The 22146-nt window shown below is 37.7% G+C and overlaps 1 protein-coding gene across 1 annotated transcript in view; it reads left to right on the forward strand.

Annotated features, from left to right (window-relative positions):
- Nucleotides 1-492: 492 nt before the first annotated feature.
- The window catches only part of DPYD (dihydropyrimidine dehydrogenase), a 980594-nt gene continuing 958940 nt past the window's right edge, over nucleotides 493-22146 (forward strand). Inside the window, exon 1 of the mRNA XM_055145227.1 lies at nucleotides 493-612. Coding sequence (XP_055001202.1) covers nucleotides 574-612 — 39 coding nt within the window. The 5' untranslated portion in view covers nucleotides 493-573. The remainder of the gene's footprint in view (nucleotides 613-22146) is intronic.

A 22146-nucleotide genomic window follows, 5' to 3' on the forward strand; every position in this document is an offset into this window, starting at 1 on the left:
GGCTTGCATTGTGCCCCCTCCAGTCCCGAGCGTCCCCGGAGCCTCCCGGCCCACCGCGGGGTCCCCGCAGCCGGGGGCGACTGTCCCCTCGGGCGAGCGCATCCTCTTCCGCTCTGGCGGGCCTGGTCCGGGGCGCGAGGGGCGTGGGGCGCGGGGGTCGGGGACGGCGCGGGGCGCGGGGGTCGGGGACGGCGCGGGGGGCACGGGGGCTCCAGGGGTGCGGGGCGCGGGGCGCGGGTCCGGGGTGGCGAGGGGGGCGCGAGAGGCGCGGGTCTCGGGCGGCGCGGGGGCCGCGGGAGACGCGAGGGGCGCGGGGCGCGGGTCCGGGGCGGCGAGGGCGGCGCGAGGGGCGCGGGGCGCGGGGCGCGGGTCGGGGCGGCGGGGGGCGCGGGCGGCTCGGGGCCGAGCGCGCAGCCCCGCCCCGGGGGCGTCTCCGCCCGCGCCCCGCCCCGCCCCGGCTGGCGCTCCCCGCCGCGCGCTCGGGCTGCCCGTCACTCGGCCGCGGGGCTGGCGCGGGAGGACGTGGGTACGGGCCGTCTCGGAGCAAGTCCAGCCATCGCCGCCACCGCCACCATGGCCCCGGTGCTCAGCAAGGACGCGGCGGACATCGAGGTACCCCGGGCGCGCCGGACGGCGGCGGGGGCCGGCGGGGGCGCGGGGGGCGCGGGGGGCGCGGGGGGCTCGCGGGGCTGGGGCGCGCGGCCCGGCCCGTCCGATGGTCCATAGCGCAGGAGCGGAGTTCCGAGGGGTGCGTTCCCGGAGCGGCTACTTTTGCCCGCGTCCCGTGTCACCGCTCGGAGCCTTCCGGGACACCTGCCCGCCGGCCTCCAGGGGTCGAATGTGGAGCCCGTGCCCGGGGGGCAATAGAGACGTCGGGCCCGTGTGTCCGCGGCGGCGCACCCCGCTGGCCGGGCACCGGGAAGCCGAGCGAAGTCTTTAGGACGTGAAAATGTGCAGCGGGGCCCGGAAAGCCTCCACTATTTTTTGACTCCTCGCAACAGTTTTTAATGTCCTCTTGCACGGCTTTTCTGTCCAAAACAGTGTCCTCTTGTGAAGAAGAAGCTTCTGCCCGAAATGAACTGACCATTTCCTTTGAGTTCTCCCCTGAACATTAAGGCACCAGAGGAGAAACGTTTGATTTTATTTTTTTAAGACAAACTTACTCAAAGTCAGTATACTTATGGGCTAAAACAAATAAAATTGCCTTTTACTTTTTGTTTTGTTTGGGTCTTGCACAGAGCATGCGTATACATAGGAATGCTTTCCTTTAAAAAAAAATTTTTTTTTTTAGTGATACTTTTCTTTCCTCTGTCCTTTCAGTGGCTTAAAACTTTAAAACCACCTGTTTGCAGAAAAGCTGTTTGTGCCACTTTTTGCCTCGTCATCTAGAGAGGAAACTTTGTGTTCTGTTTAGGGATGGTAATTTTCTTCAGCCTCCATACATTGACTTTAAAACTCTATTTTAGTAACGAGAACCTACGTATATATTCTGAAAACCTCCAGTTAATTTCTTGTGATTTCTTTTGTGACTAGTTTACTTTTTTATATTGATCAGTCAGTATGGTACATATTACCCAGTATACAGTCATGACTGAGCAGGATAACAGACATTTTATGCCTATCCCAGTTTTTGATCCTTGTGACTTTGACATAAATGAACCACTTATTCTCTCTCTCTCTCTCTCTCTCTCTCATAGTTAAATAGCATATTTTCCCGAAAGTCTTTAGGCAGTACTGATTTCAGAGATTCACAGTGTTAGTAAGTATGTGACTTCTCATTCCCAAGTAGAACACAACTTACTTGATTAGCTGAATGCCTTTCTGTAGATCTCTCTCAAAAATTAGTTTTTAACCACATGAAACTAAGGAAAAGCATCCCAGTGAACCGTTCTCTGATTCCTGTTACTTGAATGTGTTGTTTCAATCTGATGATTTAAGATGTCTCAATGTGTACACCTACTCAACTCATTCTAACTTTTGCCATTGTGGCCAGTTCTAATATTAATCATAACTTAGAAAAGTATGATTCAAACTTTTCAGCTATTATGCAGCTTGTATGTGCAACCTGAACTCCATTTTACATCAGTAACATCCTTCATCACACACAGTACTTTACTTTTCTCTGAAAGTAATACCCATGATTCATGAGCTGGAGTACCATGAATGAGCGTGAAATTAATCATTAAAATATAATGCAGGGAGAAAAAATACATTAAGCTTAGAGCAACACATCCAAGCCTAGATGTCTCAGTTGATCCTATTGACACCAAAGTTCAATTTTGTTTGACGAATCAGAATGAATTATGAAAGCTCCATTTTCTATAAAATTCAAATGCATACATTAGCTTTGCCTTCCTTGAATGAGTTCATTAAAACCATTGTCTAGAGATTTTTTTTTTCCAACTTGTGATTCTTGCCTTAGTGTCAAATACATGGAGAAGCAACTAGGCTTTAAAAATTCATTTGCGTGTTCACTTGATGAATGTGAAACGAACAGAAGATGTTTTGGTGATTTGGTGTGGTGATATTCCTACTATATAAACTATGATAGTAGTTTAATTTTTCCCATCAACTCTCTGTAGAATGGCAGGTTTCAGGGAGGCAGCCCAGAAATAGATTTTGTTCCTGAGGAAAAGTGTTATTGATATATGCAATCGTGTGTAATCCTGCCATTATTTTTAGTCTAGTCCAGAATCATGTCCTGACTGGGAGGATTAGGAACATGTAAAGTAAATTGAAAGTTCCCAGACCACCAAAGCTGAAATATTCCTGGGATGGGAGACAGACATAGCAAGAATGCTCCACTAGGTATAGGTAATACCTAGGTATATCTATATACCTAGATATAGGGCAATAGAATATATAATATAGGTATAGGCACGAGGTATAGACAATAGTCAGCTTATCTACTCAAAAACTCGTCCTTGTAATGGTAGAAGTTGCATGTGAAAACCAGATTTGTTCTAGGTACGTTAGTGTAGTTCAGAGTTGGGGTTCCTAGTTTAGGTCTGAGGGTCTGAGTTGGAATTCTAGGTCCATGCCTTTATAATGAATTGGTGTTACAAGTTGACATCATTTTTTTCCAGAAAAAGTGCAAACATGTTAGATACTGAAAAAAAAGTTAGAAAAATTAGAGCCAGTTTTAAAACTAGTAGTATAATGTTTATCCGTGGTAGCTATAAACTATAATGTTTAGGGAAAAAATTGTGGACTTTTTGGATTGAACTGAATTTTCTCAAGTGACTTTTGAAGACTTACTCTTCTAAGAATATTTCAAAAATGGTGACTATTAGACATTGATCCCTTTGTATGACCTTAGTCATACTTTAATAGGATTTCCTTTAGTCAGCATTGATAACTTTTAAGGTGTCAATATTTGTACTTTTGAAAGTAAATAAGAATGATTTTGGAAAAGTTTACTTTTGCTCACTTTCTGGTTGTCTTCCCCTGATAGGGGTGATTGAAAATGGACTCCAGAGGCCTAACTGAGTGGGGCCAGGGAAAGGATGCTTTACAACAGCTGCAGGGGGCTCTTACTACTACAGTGTGTTCAGTATTTGCAGCCAGACTAGCCTGTTGCCTGCCATGCCTACTACTTCTACAATCAAAAGCTCAGGTTCATTCTTAAATAATCAGCAGTTAATGATAAGGGGTTATAAACTATTTTCAAATTTACCCTGAATTTAAAAAAATATTTTAAGTCAGTATCCACCAAATCACAATGTACTTTGAGACCAACAGAAGCTATTGCTGTAATCTTTATACTCAGAAGATAATAAAAATGATGGACTTTGAAAATGGGAAGGAACATTTGAAAAATAAAAGGCATGGTACAGATGGCAATGATTATTTTAAGCACTCTTTATCTTAACTACTATCAACCCTGGAAAGGTGGTTGGTCATGGTGTCATCCAAAGGCAAGGATGTGGATTCAGTTGTGTAGATTATTAATTTATTTAACTCTATTATTCTTTAATGGAATATGTCAGTGATAACCACTTCTTACCACCTTTCATTGGGTGGGCACTGCAGATTTATAGTATGCTATCTTCACTTGCTAATAAATAATCCTTGTTTGATTTTGTTTCACTTTAAACTTGTGAGTTTTAATTTTTGAGTTTGGTTTATGTAAAAATGCCCTCCTTCTGTTAAGCTGTTTTAACACTTAAACTGTTTTATATCAAATGCTCAAGAGCTTTTCCTTTTTAAGAACTTATTGTGCATTAGAAATGAATCTGATTATACAACTAGGAGAGGAACTTATTTCCAGTGATAACTGGAATGTAATACTACAAATGAATTTTTAGGTAGAAAATTTCTGTAGTTAAACTTCTGTTATCTTTTAGTACATTTAAAACAAATTAAACCCCTTGTCCATGAATTCAGATAACCAGTTTGTTTAATTAAAAACAGTGAGATTAATGTCTAATTATGAATCCATCACTGGGGAGAATTTTAGATTGGATCTGCTTAATCTTAATCATAGCAGAGAGTGTTGACTGATTGCCTCATTGTAAGAAAGAGCTCGAATTCAGTAGCCTCCTTATTTCAGTCTGAAAGAAAAACTCAGTTTTGGAACATTAAACATTAATAATAAGGAACTCACACTGAGAAAATCTAATGTCAAAAAGATTAGATAATTGGATGGTCTTTAGCAATCATTATAAATTCTGTGCATTGACAGGGAATACACAAAAACTATATAAAAAAGAAAAAAATCACTTCCAGTAAGGTCAATATATCTGGTCAATGGGTGAGAATTTTAAGGAATACAAACTTAAATCAGAGAAATAGAAAAGCAAAAAGACAAAGAAACTAAAAAATTATCTCACAAAATATTATAACTTAGAAAAATTTGACAAGACTCCATAGAATTTAGCCCTCCAGTTAGCTAAAGAAGAGGATTGGCCAGTTAATTTTTCTGCCTTCTAGATGTTGGAACATAGTGACAAATTTTGAGCTAAAACCTTCCCTTGGTGGGGCTGGAGTGATAGCACAGCGGGTAGGGCGTTTGCCTTGCACGTGGTCGATCAGGGTTTGATTCCCAGCATCCCATATGGTCCCCTGAGCACCGCCAGGAGTAATTCCTGAGTGCAAATTTAGGAATAAGTCCTGTGCATTTCTGGGTGTGACTCCTTCCTAAAACTTCCTAAATTCAATAAGATCTAAGAAGACATTCTGAAATCTTGAATTCAATTATAATCAGAATTTTGGTTTTCATATATGACATGTTTATCTTGTGGGCTTCATTTGCTCTAATCCTACGTATCAAGGTAGAAGGTATTTTTTGTCCTCAAACATCAATATTGTGGGTGTTCACAGATATCCTAGAACCAATTATACTACTGAGATCACTCTTAATAGGATTATGTCTCTTTGTGGTCTATAATTATTTCTCTTTTCATTGCTTTTAATGAAACTGTTCCACTGGTAGAAAGCAAGCATCTGTGTTCATCTCAACATACAATGTTTCTCCCAGTTTGTCCTAGATACTTTTCTTCTTTCTTTTTCTTTCTCTCTCTTTTTTGGGGGGGAGGAACGGGGAAAATGTTAGTGTTCAGGGCTTGTTTGTTCTGTACTCAGGAATTGTTCCTGGTGGAGCTTGGGGTACCAAATGGGATGCCAGGAATCAAACCCAGATTGGTTGTGTGCAAAGCAAATGCCCCACCCACTGTACTATCTCTCCTCTGGTGTTAAGAATTGCTTTTCTATAAGGTTGTTCATCTGACATTACATAAGATTAAAAATGGTTAGTTGTTTATAAATTGTATTAAAATGGATGTGAATTTAAGTCACAGACCTTGTTATTATTATATTATTTTGTGATTGTTTTCCAGGTCTTGGAGTATCATTCCATCCTTTTTAAATTAGAGTAATCTTGATTTTTGAATGCAGTAACTAGAAGAATTCATCAGAATCCTGTATATATTATGTCTCAGAAAACATCTGTTACATAAAACATATGCCTTTGAAGAGGTAGTAGCACTGTAGCACTTTCGTCCCATTGTTCATCGATTTGCTCGAGCGGGCACCAGTAACATCTCCATTGTGAGACTTGTTACTGTTTTTGGCATATAGAATATGCCATGAGGAGCTTGCCAGGTTCTGCCATGCAGGTGGGATACTCTCTCTTGGTAGCTTGAGGGGCTGTCCAAGAGGGGCGGAGGAATCGAACATGGGTCGGCCATGTGCTAAGCAAAAGCCCTACCAGCTGTGCCCTCGCTCCAGTCCTGAAGAGGTAGTAGTTACTTAAAATTTTATTATTGCATATATCATGTGTTATGTATCAAATTCTGGTAAAAATGTGAGGGTTAGAAGAGCTAATAAAATTTTAAGAATTATGAGGAGGTTTCTTACAGATTAAAAAATGTTTCATGTTTTGGGGCTGGAGAGACAGTCAAGAGGTCCAGGTTGGACACAGCGAAAGCATCACATGTTCTCCCTGAGCCTGAGCACAGAGCCAGGAATAAGCCCTGACCACTGCTGGGGGCAGTGTCCAGCCCCCGCAAAAGAAAATAAAACTGCTGCATGTTTTACACTTTGAGGTCATGGGTTCCATCCATGGTAATAAAAGCAAAAGTTTTAGATATGACTTATGAGAAAGCTATTTATTAATATCATTAATACAGAGGAAGTTGCTAACCTTTAGAATTAATGACACACACTTCATTTCACTCTTTAATCTTAATATAGGGCTCGCTCCCATTTTAAAAATATTTAATAATATTTATTTAGAATGAGTTAATTATTATTTTTGTAAAAGAAATTTTCATAGAGTTATTAGTAAAAAGAAAGTCAAACTCAATAGTCTCTTTGTACAAATGGGTCTAAGTTTATAATTTCTCTGAACAAACCTATTAATCCCAGAGTAGTTTTTTTGAGATTAATAGTAGTTTTTTCCCCAAATATCTAAGCTCACACTGCATTGTTTCATAAGTAACTATTTTAATTACTAGGAAATCAGCCTGATTTGCATCAGGAAAAGGTGAAGGGTGACCTTTCTAAAACGTGACTCAGATTCTTGCATTTTTATCCTGGGCTATCGCTCTTTTATTTCTTTGAGAAATTCAATTTGATGGTACAATAGCGTTCATGCCATCCTCTACCTCTGCTCATAATAATTAAAGAGACAGTCTGTGTCCCTACCTCCCAGGTGCTTGGAAATTGATATTATGAGTGCTTATGAATGTCCCCTTGGGGCACTCATGACTGGGCCACTTTGAAGAAAAATCTCTTCATCAATAATGAAGCCCCGAGGGCTGCTTCTCAGGGGACACACGCAAAATTACATGTCAACTCCAGGCCTGATTTATACAGATGGCGCTCATGGATAGAGCCTCGACTACATCTGCCTTTCCCCGTGCTCTGTTACCCAACACAATCTCCTGATCCCTCCCCCTGCTTCTGCCTCTTTCCCCAAAGCTTTATCCACCAAAGTTCAACTTGTTTTACTTTCCTAGGATTGATCATTTAAATTTATGCTTTGATTAATCTTTGTAAAGTCCTTTGAGTGATGCTTTTTTTAAAAAAATCGGATGTTGGAATATTTAAAATGTTAGTATGTAAGGACCATGTGAAATCTTCAGCAAAAGAGTAGAAAATTAGATTATGTTAAGTTAAATCCTTGGAACTGGGGACAGATCTGTGAGCATGTTTATTTGATTTCTTGACAGTGTTTTAGGGTTCCCTGATCTCTGACTCCTGTGATATCTTTCATCTACTGTGAAGAGTTTGCTCATTCCTATGAGCTTCTCATTAATCAATCTTTTCAGGATGCTTTAGTAATAAAATCATGGCAATAGCAAAATTATTTGGAAATGGGACCTTTGAAACAACCGGATTAAGGAAATGCAGAGATGGTAGTATTTTAGCTACTCTGATTTACGTGCTACATATAAGCAGATATATCATGTATATTAGCATTTTGGATTTTTATCTATGTATTCTCCTGATAACTTTTAAACTTTCTTCATGCTGGTCAATCTCTTTGACCTCTTTTTTATAGAAATGAACATGCAAAATTCCATCTTTCCTAAATGCACAGAAAAAAAAAGATTCTTTTTTTTTTATATAACTGGAGTTCTGGAAGGGTGATCTAAAAGTAATACATAAATAAATTCATGTTCCGTTTCATTTTTTTGGATGATGCAGAGTTTAACTGAAAATTCAGAGCAGAGTTTCCAAAGAGAAGATGGCCCTTTCTCAGTTTCTACACGAGATATGTCCGTCTGTGAATACCAGAATGCATATGGCAGGGTCCCCAACCAAACAAAGCAAGTTACTTTTCTGTCTCTTTGCTCTAAAAGCTCTACCATAGAAATTGTAGAACTTTTAGACTTTCATATACTCTTCTTTGACAAATGCTTTCAGTACAAAAGTTGAAATCATTCATAATACAAAGAAAACCTTTTAGTTTCCTTCATATGTCCTTGGGGTTCCTAGTATTTACAAGAGTGGGCCATTTACCCCCCACCAGGATGGGGATACAGGAGGAAAAGATGGCAATTGAGTGACCTTAGTTTCAGGTGCACTTGGGGGATGCTCTCTATTTGTTCCCTTAAAGAATGTAGATTTCCAAGGAGCATTGAGTATTATTTTTCTTTTCCAGAAAAGAAAGCAGCAGGCTAGATGCATTTGGGAACCTCTGATTTAAAGTATGGAAACTTACACACTAAGTGTGTGTGTGTGTGTGTGTGTGTGTGTGTGTGTGTGTGTGTGTGTGTGTGCGCGCGCGCGCGCGCTGGGGGTAATGTTTATTAAATGTTTTATCTGCTTTATTTATTTATTTGTCCCACGGGACTGGAGTGATAGCATAGCGGGTAGGGCGTTTGCCTTGCATATGGCCGACCTGGGTTCGATTTCTTCGTCCCTCTCGCAGAACCCGGCAAGCTACTGAGAGTATCTTGCCCGCACGACAGATCCTGGCAAACTTCCCATGGCATATTTGATATGCCAAAAACAGTAACAACAAGTCTCACAATGGAGACGTTACCAGTGCCCGCTCAAGCAATGGGATGACAGTGATATAGTGATATAGTGATTTGTCCCACCCTGGAAGTGTTCAGGGCTTACTCCTAGTGTGGTGCTCTGCTTGCTGGTCACTTCCTGCTCTGCTCCAGGGTTGCTCTTGGCTGTGTAGGGAGGACCACACCATGCCAGGGATTGAACCCAGGCCTCCTGTGCTCAGTGGAAATTGTTTGCCCAACCTGCTGAACCATCTCTCTGGCAATAACAAAACGTTATATGACTGAACTTAAAAAATATTTTTTACCATCCTTTCAGAGAATTTAAAGTTAAAACCCAAAGTAAAATGTATCAAACATCAAACGACTTTATTCACATAGCCACATAGTTTGCATTTCATACTTTCCTTTTGTATGCATATTTCCCCACCTCATAGTTTTTTTCGTTATTGGTCCACATCTGGCTTTGATCAGGCATTATACCTGACTCTGCGTTTAAGAATCACCCCTGTCAGTGCTCAGGGACAATAATGATGTTCCAGGGGTCTGAATCTGGGCTGGTGGTGTGGAAGGCCCGTGCTTTACCTGCTGTACTATCTCTATAACCTACGGCCTCCCACCAAATAAAATAAAACTTTATATAATATTGACTTACATATCTTGGACTGGAGCGATAGCACAGCGGTTAGGGCATTTGCCTTGCCACAGCTGACCCGGGTTCGATTCTTCTCTCCCTCTCGGAAAACCCAGCAAGCTACCGAGAGTATCCCGCCTACTTGGCAGAGCCTGGCAAGCTACCCATGGCATATTCTATATGCCAAAAACAGTAACAACAAGTCTCACAATGGAGACATTACTGGTGCCTGCTCGAGCAAATCAATGAACAATGGGACGAACAGTGTTACGGTGCTACATATCTTAGCAGAATGTAAGATACTTATGTATCTTACATATTTCCCCCATTCGTAGGTACTTTTATAAATAATTTGAAATGGGTTCCACAGATGTGAAGATTAAATTGGTTCAAGTCTGCCCTGTCTAACTATACAGTTACTTTGTTTTTCATAGTAGTTTTAAGAATAATGCTTTAACTTTTTTTTTCTTTTTTTTTTTTTTTTTGCTTTTTGGGTCACACCTGGCGATGCACAGGGGTTACTCCTGGCTCTGCACTCAGGAATTACTCCTGGCTGTGCTCAGGGGACCATATGGGATGCTGGGAATTGAACCCGGGTCGGCTGCGTGCAAGGCAAACGCCCTACCCGCTGTGCTATTGCTCCAGCCCCAATGCTTTAACTTTTTTAAATAAATGTATTGTAAGCTTAGAGGGTTGGCGTCACAGGTATAAAGCATATATTAATTCTGTTCCTCCCAGCTATAGACTTCACCTGAATTCAGCATTTTCAAAGTGGTGTTTAACTTGAGAAAAATTCTTTGCCTTCCCAACGGTGCTCAGGGTTTTGATTCGGCACACAGGTCTAAAGATTCGATTGTGCCTAGACCCTGCAGTGCCAGGGATTCTGGAACACCTGGTGTTGCTGGGGGCTTGTAGGGCTACACCAGTAGTGATCAGGGGCTTCTGTGGGTGGCATACAGAAGTGATTGGTGACCAGATAATGGAGGGGAATCAAATGGATGTGGGTGTGCGCTAGGCTTGAACTCTAACTAGTGTTCTATCTGCTGGCCTTTGCATGTGTGTCTTCAGACTCTGAGGACGAGACTGATGGAAACGCCCATGTCTTGTGAGACCTTGGATTTTGCCCTCTCCCCTTACGCAAACAGAGACTACCATCACCACAACAACCACATCAATAGGCCAGGGAAAGGAGGGGAAACATGCAATCTGCAGCAACACGAATGCAACTAGGGTATATCATGCTGAGTGAAGTCAGTCAGAATGAAAGGGATAGATACAGAATGATTTTTCTCATACATGGGACTGAAAGACACACAGTGAAGTGACAACTAGGACCCGAAGGCAACGTGATGGTGCTGATGCACACAGTGGAGTTAGGGATGGGTGATTGGCAGGAGGTGTGGTGTTCTTGGGCCTGGAGATAGGTGCTTTGGTGAAGGGTGTGCACTGGAATTGTTGATAATCATCAGTAATGGTTGGAATTATTGAGAAACCATTATTCATAGTACTGTAAGCCATAAAATAATTTGATAAGCACAATAGAGCTATTATTGGGTGGGAGGGAAAAAGAAACAATAAAATTGCAGCCAATCATCCACCTTCTTCATTGTCTAGCTACATATTTTTCTTCCCTTTCCCTTCTGCCTCAACCAATAGTGACCCATATAATAAGGCAAACCATTCTTCTCTCTGAGGCATATTAATCAAAATATATTTTAGTTCATTCTCCATTTTAAAAATTATTGCCAGCAAATATCAGAACTTTGAAGGGGCAATGAAAGAATCTCCTTTATAGGTTTCAGAGGGAATATGGTCCCTCCAAAAATTTCCTCTAAGTTTCAGTGGAAGTAGAGACTACTGATACTTGCAGACTTCCAGCCTCAAGAACTTAGAAAATTTCCTGGTGTTTTCAGCTACCTGTTTGTGGTACATTTTTTATGTAGCCCTAATAAAGGAATATAGAGTTTTGTACAAATTGCAAAGAAGCTGTGATATTTGAGGATGGAAGGAAGAATGGAAGGAAGGAGAAAGGAAGGAAGGCCAGAAGATAATTTGGAAGTAGAGATAATGAGGCTCAGGCTATTTAATCTTTGTGAGAGATAAAATCTTCATTAAATTAGTAGTTTAAGGAAGTCATTAGGATTGAATTTTATACTATAAAGAGATCTAAATATAATTAAGTCCTAGTTCTGTCATTTTTTTTTCAGTTTTGAGAGCATAATTTCCCCTTTCATTAAGATGGAGATCACGATACTTGTTCTCCTTCATTCTGTCAACAGAGAGAATAAAAATAATTGCATGTGTTATTATCATAAATCTGTTTAACTTATAGGCATGTACAGCCTAACACATAAGGGGAAAATGTTATTATCAAATATAACAAAAAACTAAGCTTTCAAAATGAACACTCAAAATGAAGCATAATTTCCCAGACTTTTACTTGTGAGCAAAACATATTCTACTTTAATCCAATTTATAGGTAACTTTTAAGTACTATGTTCAAGGTATTACTTTAAGTACTACATTAGGACTGGTTAGAAAGATAAATGTACCTCTCCTAAATGAGCTTATGATACTGGAGTGGGACAAGAAGCAAATCTGTTAATTTATAGATAACTGTAAATCCAGAGAGAAAGTGAAAATGCTTAGGGGGTGATGATTTAAAATTATGGTGTTAGAATTAAAGTATTTTAAATTCACATTCATGCAATCTGATGGTTAAGTTTTACATAGTAACTTTGATTTATTTAATAAACATTAATAAATTCAAGTAACCTGTTTTACATTTCCTCTCTTCTTCACTCTAAACTCCAAATAGTTTAGGGACCAAAAATGAGGTATGTGTCTTTCAGGAACTGAGAGAGAGGGTTGTCCTGGGTGATGGGGCTAAAATATAAGACAGGTATTAATTTAGGAGTTGGCAAAGTTAGTGTTAACAAGAGTTAGTGTAAATTTCTATATTTAACATTATATTTTTTCCTGCTGTCTTTCTTAGAAATATGTTTCTAGCTTTATAAGGATGAATCTGTTTTAGAAATCATGAAGCGAAGGACATAGAAAAGTTAAATGGTTGATTAAAATCAGGTATGAATTTGATACTAAAACCCATGAATATGAGCTCAATTTTACATTGCTTTTTATTCAGACATGAAAATACAAGGAACAAAGAAAACATGGAAATGAGGAATCAGATATAGAAGTGGGAAGTCCTTCAAATATTATGTTTTATTTTTTCTCACTGTATGTATTCACAAAATTTTTCATGAAGATATTAGATACTTGTTTCTTCGGGGAACCCCTAAGGGGCAAAGGAAGCAAATTTTGAATGGGTTCTAAGCCACAGGCCAGATGGCCACCATGGAGGGGGCTGACGAGACCATCAATCACTGATCAACATGGTGGCAACTGACCAGTGCTGGCCTTGCCAGGATACTGTGACCTGAGACAGGATAGACTCTTTCTTTGTTGGGGACATTAGGCAAATACAAATAAGCCAAATGGTTTGAAAGATTTGAGTTGGTTTGGGAATTCTGTACATTCCCCTCCCACCTTTATAGTAATTTTTATATCACATTTTAACATATATTTAAAACTGGTTCACTGAGCTCTTTGAAGGGCATTCTTCTTTTGTGTTCTACTTTAAAACATAAATGATGTCACTATCAAGGCAGTGAACCAAAAAAATATATGTTTAAAGAATTAAGTACATACAATTATGAGTGAAGTCTACGTTTGTGTTAGAATGTCTTTTGCAAGTGTGAGGCCCGGTGCCTCCAGCACCCCACACAAAATAATGTTATTGCAAGAGTGTGTTCTGTGGCTAATGTATATTAGTCTCATTCTTGCCCCTTTTGCAGCGTTAAAAAACGTAAAATTTTTAAATTATGATTCATTATCAAGATTTAGAGGTAGAGACTCTTTAATTATATGTAGTAATTGTTGAAAAAGCATCTGGTTCTCCATGATCAGCAATTGAAATGAATCATGCATCTGTCTCTAGTTACTAAGTTTTTACAACTTTAAAATAATGTACCTTTATACAAACTATGCTTTAAAAAGATATAACACTTAGGTTGATAACTTTAATTCTTTGGGCCTTTTTTCTCTGGGGAAATTAAGTTACATTGACTTGCCTGAAAGTTATCAAGCGACCACTCAGACTCCGTGGATCCTTTTAATACTAGGGAGATTGTGAGTTTATATGAAACTTTGAGTTTCTTTTATTATTTGTCGGTCTCCTAATTGAAATATTATGATTAACTTGATGCTCAGTGAATGTGATGATGCAATCTCTGACTTGTGTTATTTAATAATGGAATCTAAAGATAAATTTTTAATCAGTATAATAAATGCACAAATTAAAAATAAGAATTTTAAAAAATAAATGTATTTCCTCTGCTATTCCTTGCAGCCATAGGGGGAAGAGATTATGAATGTAGGAAAGATCTAATTTGTAGCATTTGCTGATGACCACAGATTACATGTATCCTTTATGCAGCCTTCAAACCAAACAGTGTAGCACTGTGAAAGTTCTTAGGTTTTGGGTATGCATACTGCTGACTTTCTGGGTCCCTCCTATCGTCTAGCTACATTTGTAATTCTCCCCAGCCCTCCATAACACTTTAAGCTATTTTTGTTTGGAATTCATCTAGTAATAAGACTCAAATTCGATTCATTCATCAAGTTTTTGGACTTCTTTTGCCATTGACATTTTGCTTGGAAGCTTCAGAAGAAAAGTTTCTTTAAAAGTATTATCTAAAGCTTTAAATTAAAAATACTGGATACTTAGATTTTTGTGTTACACTAATGCAGTTAGAACTAATCTAGGTGACCAAACCAAATGTATGAAACTTTAAATAGAATAATGAATTTTAAGATAGTGTCAAGAGGAGGGCCAGGGTGATAGTATAATCGGAAGGGAACTTTCTTTTCATGCAACTGGATGAATTTGATGCCTGGCATTCATGATTCCTAGAGACTTGCAGTGCGTGATCATTGAGTACAGAGCCAGGAATAAACTTGGAAACCAGTAGGCTTGGCTCCTCAATAAGTGCCACCTCCCTGCCCCTGAAGGAAATAGTAGCACGAAGTTTCCAATTTTTAAAAAGATTAAAAAATTTTTTGATTATAAGCATCTTATTATGTTAATACTAGACTTATTTAAATTCTGTCATTTGGTACCACTCCACAGCCTTCCCATGCTAGTTAACTGCTTTTTTAGACTAATGTGTATTGCCTCTTTTAAGATTTTGATTATGACAGAAGCTCTACTTTGGAAGAGCTTCTATCTCATTGAAAGTGATGGTGATAATTTATTCATCTTGAGGTAAAGATATATAAATATATATATAGGTATTTATACATGTAAATCTATATGTATACACACACACATATATATATGTATCAGGTCATCAAATACTTCACCCTGTTCTATTTTTTAAGTAGCTCAATTTTAGGCTCTTAGGCTGTGCGCTTATACGCAGTAATGCTGAAACCAAGACCATCCTGGTTGATGCTCAAGGATCCGAACCCTGCAGGGGTGAACCACTCAGTACCAGCAGGAAGCCACTGTCTCTCATGCAAAACCACGTGCTCTCCCACTTCGAGCCACATTCCTGTCCCTTACATTTCACTTATTTCACTCTCATGAAAACATTTCTGTCAATTCAATGAAAATATAGGGTATTTTGTAAGACTTGTTTTACTTTTGTAAAAGTGCAACCCACTTTGAAGATAATTAAATATGGGATAGTGCATTCCTAGTGATATTGTTAAATGAAGTGTGTCTAGTCCTTTGAGTTTTAATTTCAATTCATAGTCAATACTACAAGGGATGCATTAATCATCTAACCTTTGCTTCCTTACATTTTAACAAGTGTGTAAATAGCTCAAAATGTTCACAATCAATCCAGGTATGTAATTATGTAGCAACCTTGTTAATTTCATCACAGAGAGTCTTCCATTAAGTCAAATTCCCTTCTATAACAGCACAATAACCTTAATTACAAACTAATATCCGTCATCCTTGAGAAAAATGTTTTTATCTTTGAATAAGTTTAAGTGCTAGGGAGGCTTATAGAAACTATAGTGATGGGAAGTGCCTTTTTCAGACACCTGGAAATTATTACAGTTATTTAGATTGAAATGGAGAATAATAGCCAATTGTTACCTAGTGGCAGACCCAATTTAAGAAAAACCTTAAAGGGTAAATGATTCTGTTTAGTATGCCCCACTTACAAAGTATTCTATGAATAGAAGAATGAAAAAAATCTCACTAGAAGCTGAATGCTGCTAATTTGATGAAATTATTACTCATTACTCAGCACAGTAACGGTGCTTTAAACTTATTTTCAATTTGATCTGTAAAATGACAGCTGAAGTTTAAGAATCTTCCTTTGTATTTATTGAAAGTGATGGTGATAATTTACTCACCTTGAGGTGACGAGTATATTAATGGCAACAGAAAACTTTTAATACTTAAAAATATTTTAATTATAGGAATCATGTCCTCTTTCCAGTAGAAATAAAGGAAATGTAGCTTCATCCAGTAATATTAAATCCTGAACTTAAGGACGTATTCTGACTCTTTCTCAGGTCTTATTACTTGTATATCTCCTGATCCTTGCACTCATTCTACTGTGATACATGATTCAGAAATAGGATCACAGACAATATAAAATACTGATAATCCAAAATATTTGGGATCATCTTTGTTGTATTGTTTTTTGCATGAATGAAATAGAATGGAATTAGAATTGTTCTAATCTTGACTGCCCAACTCAAGGTCCTTTATTTGCATTTCTAGACTTATCTGCAATGCACGTCCACTATGACACTTAATACTTTCAAGAAGTACAATTAAATTAATTCCAAGCCTCCTTTATAGTATGACCTATACAAGATATTCAGGATACTAAGATGAATTTTACCAACCATTTTATTCAACAAAATCAAAATCTAGTGGGACTGAAGGCACAAAAGTTGAAATTTTTAGTCTGTGAATTAAATTTGTGTTATGTGATCTAATAATGTATGTAAATTTTACAAGTTGGAAGTGTTAAACATATAACTTCTATTATAATAAAGTTGTGTTACTTGGCATTTCTAAGTTGTAAATTACATTTTTGGTAACAGAGCATCTGCGATTTCTTCACAATTAAGGAAAAATCTTAGCTTTTAAGATAAGATGTCTGGACCTAATTCAAATACAACCGCTGAAAGGCACTGGAAACATGCTATATTTTTTCTGTCATATTTTAAAGTCTTGATGTCACTTGTAAGATGACACCAATATTCAAATAGTATGCTAAAGAAATGAACACTTTTTTTCAAAGTTAGTTTTCTATTTTCCTAAGATTGTGTATTTGCAAAGAGTAATAGGTATCTAAACTATTACTTTCGGTGGTTATCATTCCCTTTGTAATCCTGAATTGTTGACATGGGATGTTTAGTTAGTATTTTTTCTCTTTACAAACTATATTCATTGTTGTCAAGTCTGTTGAAGCTTAACATTTCTAAGCTTTGTCTTTTTCTTGTCAATTAAACCAACACCAGATAAACATTGCTTGACACACAATTTGTTAGATGCTGCAGCTACATAGGCAGATGACAGACTTTTTTTTAATTTCAGGTTTTGTTGACATTGTTATCTGCTCCAATACAAAACTGATTCCATTATTCACAATGAATATACAGAAATCCTGGTTTTACATACTTAAAAAAATGTATAGATCCTAATATTACTGCTAGTTCTGAAGGAAGTACAAAATAATGATTATCAGTACAGAATTTGGCTTAAATACCTGTTACTTCTTGGGCAAGTTACTCAACCTTCTCAGCTTCCTTGTCTGTGAGCTGGCAATAAACAGTATGTCTTCTTAGAATAGTTATGAGAATGAACTTAAAAGCACATAGAAAGTTGCGTTTCATTCTACAGTCCACCCTTTATTATCAACTATTGCAAACTGTCTCATGCTGCAAAAACTTGGAAAATATGTTTAATTTTTTTCTAACAAGATGGAGAACATATTTTTTGAGAAAGAGGAGTTCAACTGCTGTGTGTAGGGGATGTTTCCAGAAAATAGTTTAGATAGGAACATTGGGTAATTTTGGGTAATTTTTTTATTCACATCATTGTGTCATATTGTAAAAAATTCATGTCAGTTAAATGGAGAAACCTATTAGCAGTCAATCAATGGAGATTAAAATGAATCATTTTTTTTCTGTGCTGGCACAACAAAATTTCCATTGATCATTTTTTGAAATGAGTAATTTTTGGTTTAGTATTTTTGACATCTTGATGGATTTCAAGAAAAAAACTAACTTATGCTGATATGATTTCCCATTTGTCATTTACGTATATAAGCCAAATGCTTTCATTTTGATGTTTATATATACTCGGGCTCTGAATACTTCCCTTTTTGATTGGACTATCAGAGGCCCCCCCTCCACATGGTCACTGAAATAACATTGGAAGAACAAGATCGTAAGACATAGTTAAGGGGAAAAAAATGATTTGCACAAGAGACTGATGTTTCCTGTTGTAAAGAAGTCAGATACGTTTATTATGGGACATACAACACCTATTTTGGGGGTAATTAGGTTATGTCTCCCCATGTATGTCCTCCCATTTTTTTGAAACTTGAGTACCCAAAGTTGAGAAAGGGAATAAAAAGGGCCCATGCACCCCTTTTTTGAGACTTCTTCAAAAGGACACCCTGAAATAGGTCTTACTGGCTGGTATTTAGTCGAATAGAAACGTGAATGGGAAAATCATTCTACTGGCATCTTGAGAACTTTGCTGTATTTTTATTGTCAAAGTGTCAAAGTGCTAGACAAAATTAAGCTGATTGAAAAGGATTAGCCATGAATAGAGACTTTTATCTCTAACTCCACTTGGGTTAATGGATTATATTTGTATTTTCTGTTAGGTATCTTCACGATAACTCTTAAGCTCTTCAATTAACTGGAAATAGTCAATTGAAAAGCTGTTATGTTCATGGTTATGTTTATTATACTGAAAGATCAATTCAAGTCTATCAAAGAAATAAGGAAATCTGGAGGAAACCATGAACAAGCCTCCAATTTCTTTTCTTTCAGTGGATTGATATAAATTTTCCTATTTCTTCCAGTGAAAAACTGTTGCCAACTCAAGGGTGCTTCACTCAAGAATTGGTGTCAGGGTTTTTATTGGGTATTTTTCACAAAGGTATACAATACTGCATAGTTTATTTAGTTACTCAAGTCCAAACCACAGGAGAAAATAGCAAATGTTCATCATTAACCTTATTGGAAGTTGAAGTGACCCACGCTGCGATAGCCTGGTCAGTCTTCTAACCTAAAGACTCCCACATGTATGAGGCCTCCACACTTTCAGGGAAACAAAATAAAACAACACAAAAAATTATTCAGTGCAACTGATCATATAAAAAAATTACTCAGTGCCTTCCCTGTAAATAAACTTTTATTCCTTTTTCTCTTTTCATTTTTTAGGGAACCATGATTGATAAGGTGATTCCTAGTTGAGTTTTTGGCACACTAAAACATTTTTTGACAGGCATGTTTTTGAGTTTGGTTCTTGTAGTTTGGATCCCTTGCTTTCACTGTTACTGACTCTGAGGTTTGGATCTATAACAATACACCAACGAGGTACTGAAGGCCTTGACCCCTGCCCACACACTCTCTTCCCAGTTACTTCCATCTCTCTCTTACTTCCGCCCTGAATTACTTTCCTTTACTATCCTGTCCTCACTGTACTTAGGGTCAAGGGTGATGTAGGCATCCCCCCTGCTGCATTGCATTTTCTCATCCAGTTATTCTAGCTGCCACATGTAAGTGAGACCAACCTGTGTTCATCTTTTTTCTGACTACCTTCACTTGACCTGCTATCTTCCAACACCATACAAGTTAACTTTCTTAAGCAAGTAGAAGAGTCTTCAATTACATTTGAGGAGACTACTTTGTCAGTAACCAAAGTGATTCCAGTGACACCTGTGGGGGGAGGTGCATTATATTCCACTTTGGGAAACACACTGCTTTAGGCAATCAGAAACCTTCTTGTGAACAGAGCATTCACAGCTTCTTTTCCAGCAGTAAGTCAAGGATATTTTGTGAAAAATAACTATTTTTTTTAAAATTTTTTTGAAATGTGCAAGATTTTTGAAACTCAGGCATACTGGCAGAAAAATCCTATTCTACTTGAAGTAAATAAAATAATAGATTTGATGTCTCTTCCTTGGAAGCAATGAAAGACAGTGACTGCTGAGAGACAGCGAACAAATGAAGAGACCATTGGCATTTCCTCGAATTATTACCTGAAGGGAGTTTAGAGGCTTTATCTCAGGATTTGGGCACTGAGGTTGAGTCCAGAAAATCCTCTCAAGACAGAGCTGAGAGACCAGAGAGATCAAGGCCGCTAGAATTTGTAGAAGAGTAAAAGGAGAATTTGTAGAAGAGTGAAAAGTTCTCTGATTATTTCATAGAGCAATAATGTGCATATGAATGTGAAGAAAGCAGCTTACAGGTGGTGAAGAAGAATCTGAGAGTTCTAGAAGGAATAGCACTGGGATTCACACAAATGGGGGATGCTGTATGGTCCCTCAGTTAAACTGGAAAGTTAACTAAATTCCAGAACTTCACATATTTAGAAGTTATTTGTTGCAATTGTGGGAAATAATTTTCTTTTTTAGACAAAATGTTGCTTGAACACTATCTAACAAATTTGTAAAACAAGGCTTGAAAGGGTCAGATTATTTACATAAAACTCAATAATTCATGAATATTTATAAGAATATGAAAACATCCTAGACCCCACAAGGTGAAATACTGACACTGAATTGAACACAGCCAGTTGAATTAAAAAAGTTAGGGAAATATGACACATAATGAGGATAAAAACCAACAAATTGAAATAAATCTGAAAATAATCTCAAAACTGACACTGATGTTATTAGTAAAGGGCAAACAAAATAGATTTTGTAACTATATACTGTATGTTCAAAAATATTACTTAGAAGATTTAAATTGGAGTTTTTCCATAAGTGGAAATATCCCATTTAATAAAATTGTACTGGATGGGATTCAAAACAAATTATATATGGCAGAAGAGAAGAGAATGAGCTTGAAACAGCATTCATAACTATCCAAAATAAAACACAGAGGGGAAAATCCATTTTAGTGAGTCTTGTGACAACTTCAGGTGACCATTAATACATGTAAAGATAGGAGAGGTGGAGGGTGGAAAAATCTCATAATTTCAAGAGGCCCAATGAAACCTAGTCAAGAGAAATAGGAAGAAATGATACCATGGCATATTGTAATAAAATTATTCAAAAACTCTTGTAATTTTTGAATAGAAGCTATTTTTGTCAATTCTGTCTCACTAGAGCTGGTTTAAAATTATAATAGACAACTCTATAGAATCCAAAAGTAGATAGTGAATTACCTGGATCTGGAAAATGGGAGAAATCAAAACTGACTGGTCATGAGTACAGTTTTTTTAAGAATTGAAATTTTCTCAAATTTACGATAATAAAAGAATAAAGTAAAATTGATGATAATGATGATGATGATGGTGATGATGATTATGATGATGGTAAAGCTTTGAAAATAGGTCATTTAATCATGCATTAATGGGTAAATAAAGTGAATTCTATCATATTAAAGGTATTATAACAGTTACTTAACAAGAAAAGGAAAAAACCCAAATATAATAAAATGTATATGACATATGCATGTAATGATTTGGGCAATGTGTTCATGAAAGACTTGATAGAGCATTTCTGGTGGTGCTGGCACTGGATGCTTATTTGCAGTGACTGACTTATTTTAGTGGCAGAACATTTCTCTTTTTAAATTGAAATGGACATGGATTCCTCTCTCACTTGTCCACTCCTGTTTCCTGTTTATTTTCTTTTATTAATCAATATGAGCTCTCTAGGTAGAAATCCTTTATACAACATTTTTTCCCCATAAATTTGATACAATTGCCTGAGTGTTTAGAGTAGGATTCCTGAATTGTGATAGGAGGAAAAACAATCTCTAACATTCATTCCAACTCCAGAATTCTAAATCCAAGGACCCACATCATCCCTATGAAGAAACTGGCTTAGGTCAAGCAGTCTTCGATGGTAATCAATTCATTTAACTACAATTGAAGATTATTAAGAGGCAACAATGCTTTATGTTTTTGTTTACGTTATTTTTATATAAATTTTAAATACATTTTAAAATTTAAATAAGTTATTTTTAATGAATTAAAAATTAATTGAAGTTATTTGAAATTGAGATATTTGTCCCCCTAAATTGGAATTTCTTGGTTATGTTTGTTACGACATATTAACAAAAGTGATCTTACACTGCACATTTTCTGTTAATTTAACCTACTTTAAAAATGGTGACCATTCTCTTCTTTTATTATTATTATTATTATTTTGCTTTTGAGTCACACCCGGCATTGAACAGGGCTTACTCCTAGCTCTGACTCAGGAATTACTCCGGGCAGTGATGGGGGGGAGGGCATATGGAATGCTGGGAATCAAACCAAGGTTG

Source organism: Sorex araneus, chromosome 8 (assembly GCF_027595985.1).
Source record: "Sorex araneus isolate mSorAra2 chromosome 8, mSorAra2.pri, whole genome shotgun sequence".
Taxonomy (NCBI): domain Eukaryota; kingdom Metazoa; phylum Chordata; class Mammalia; order Eulipotyphla; family Soricidae; genus Sorex; species Sorex araneus.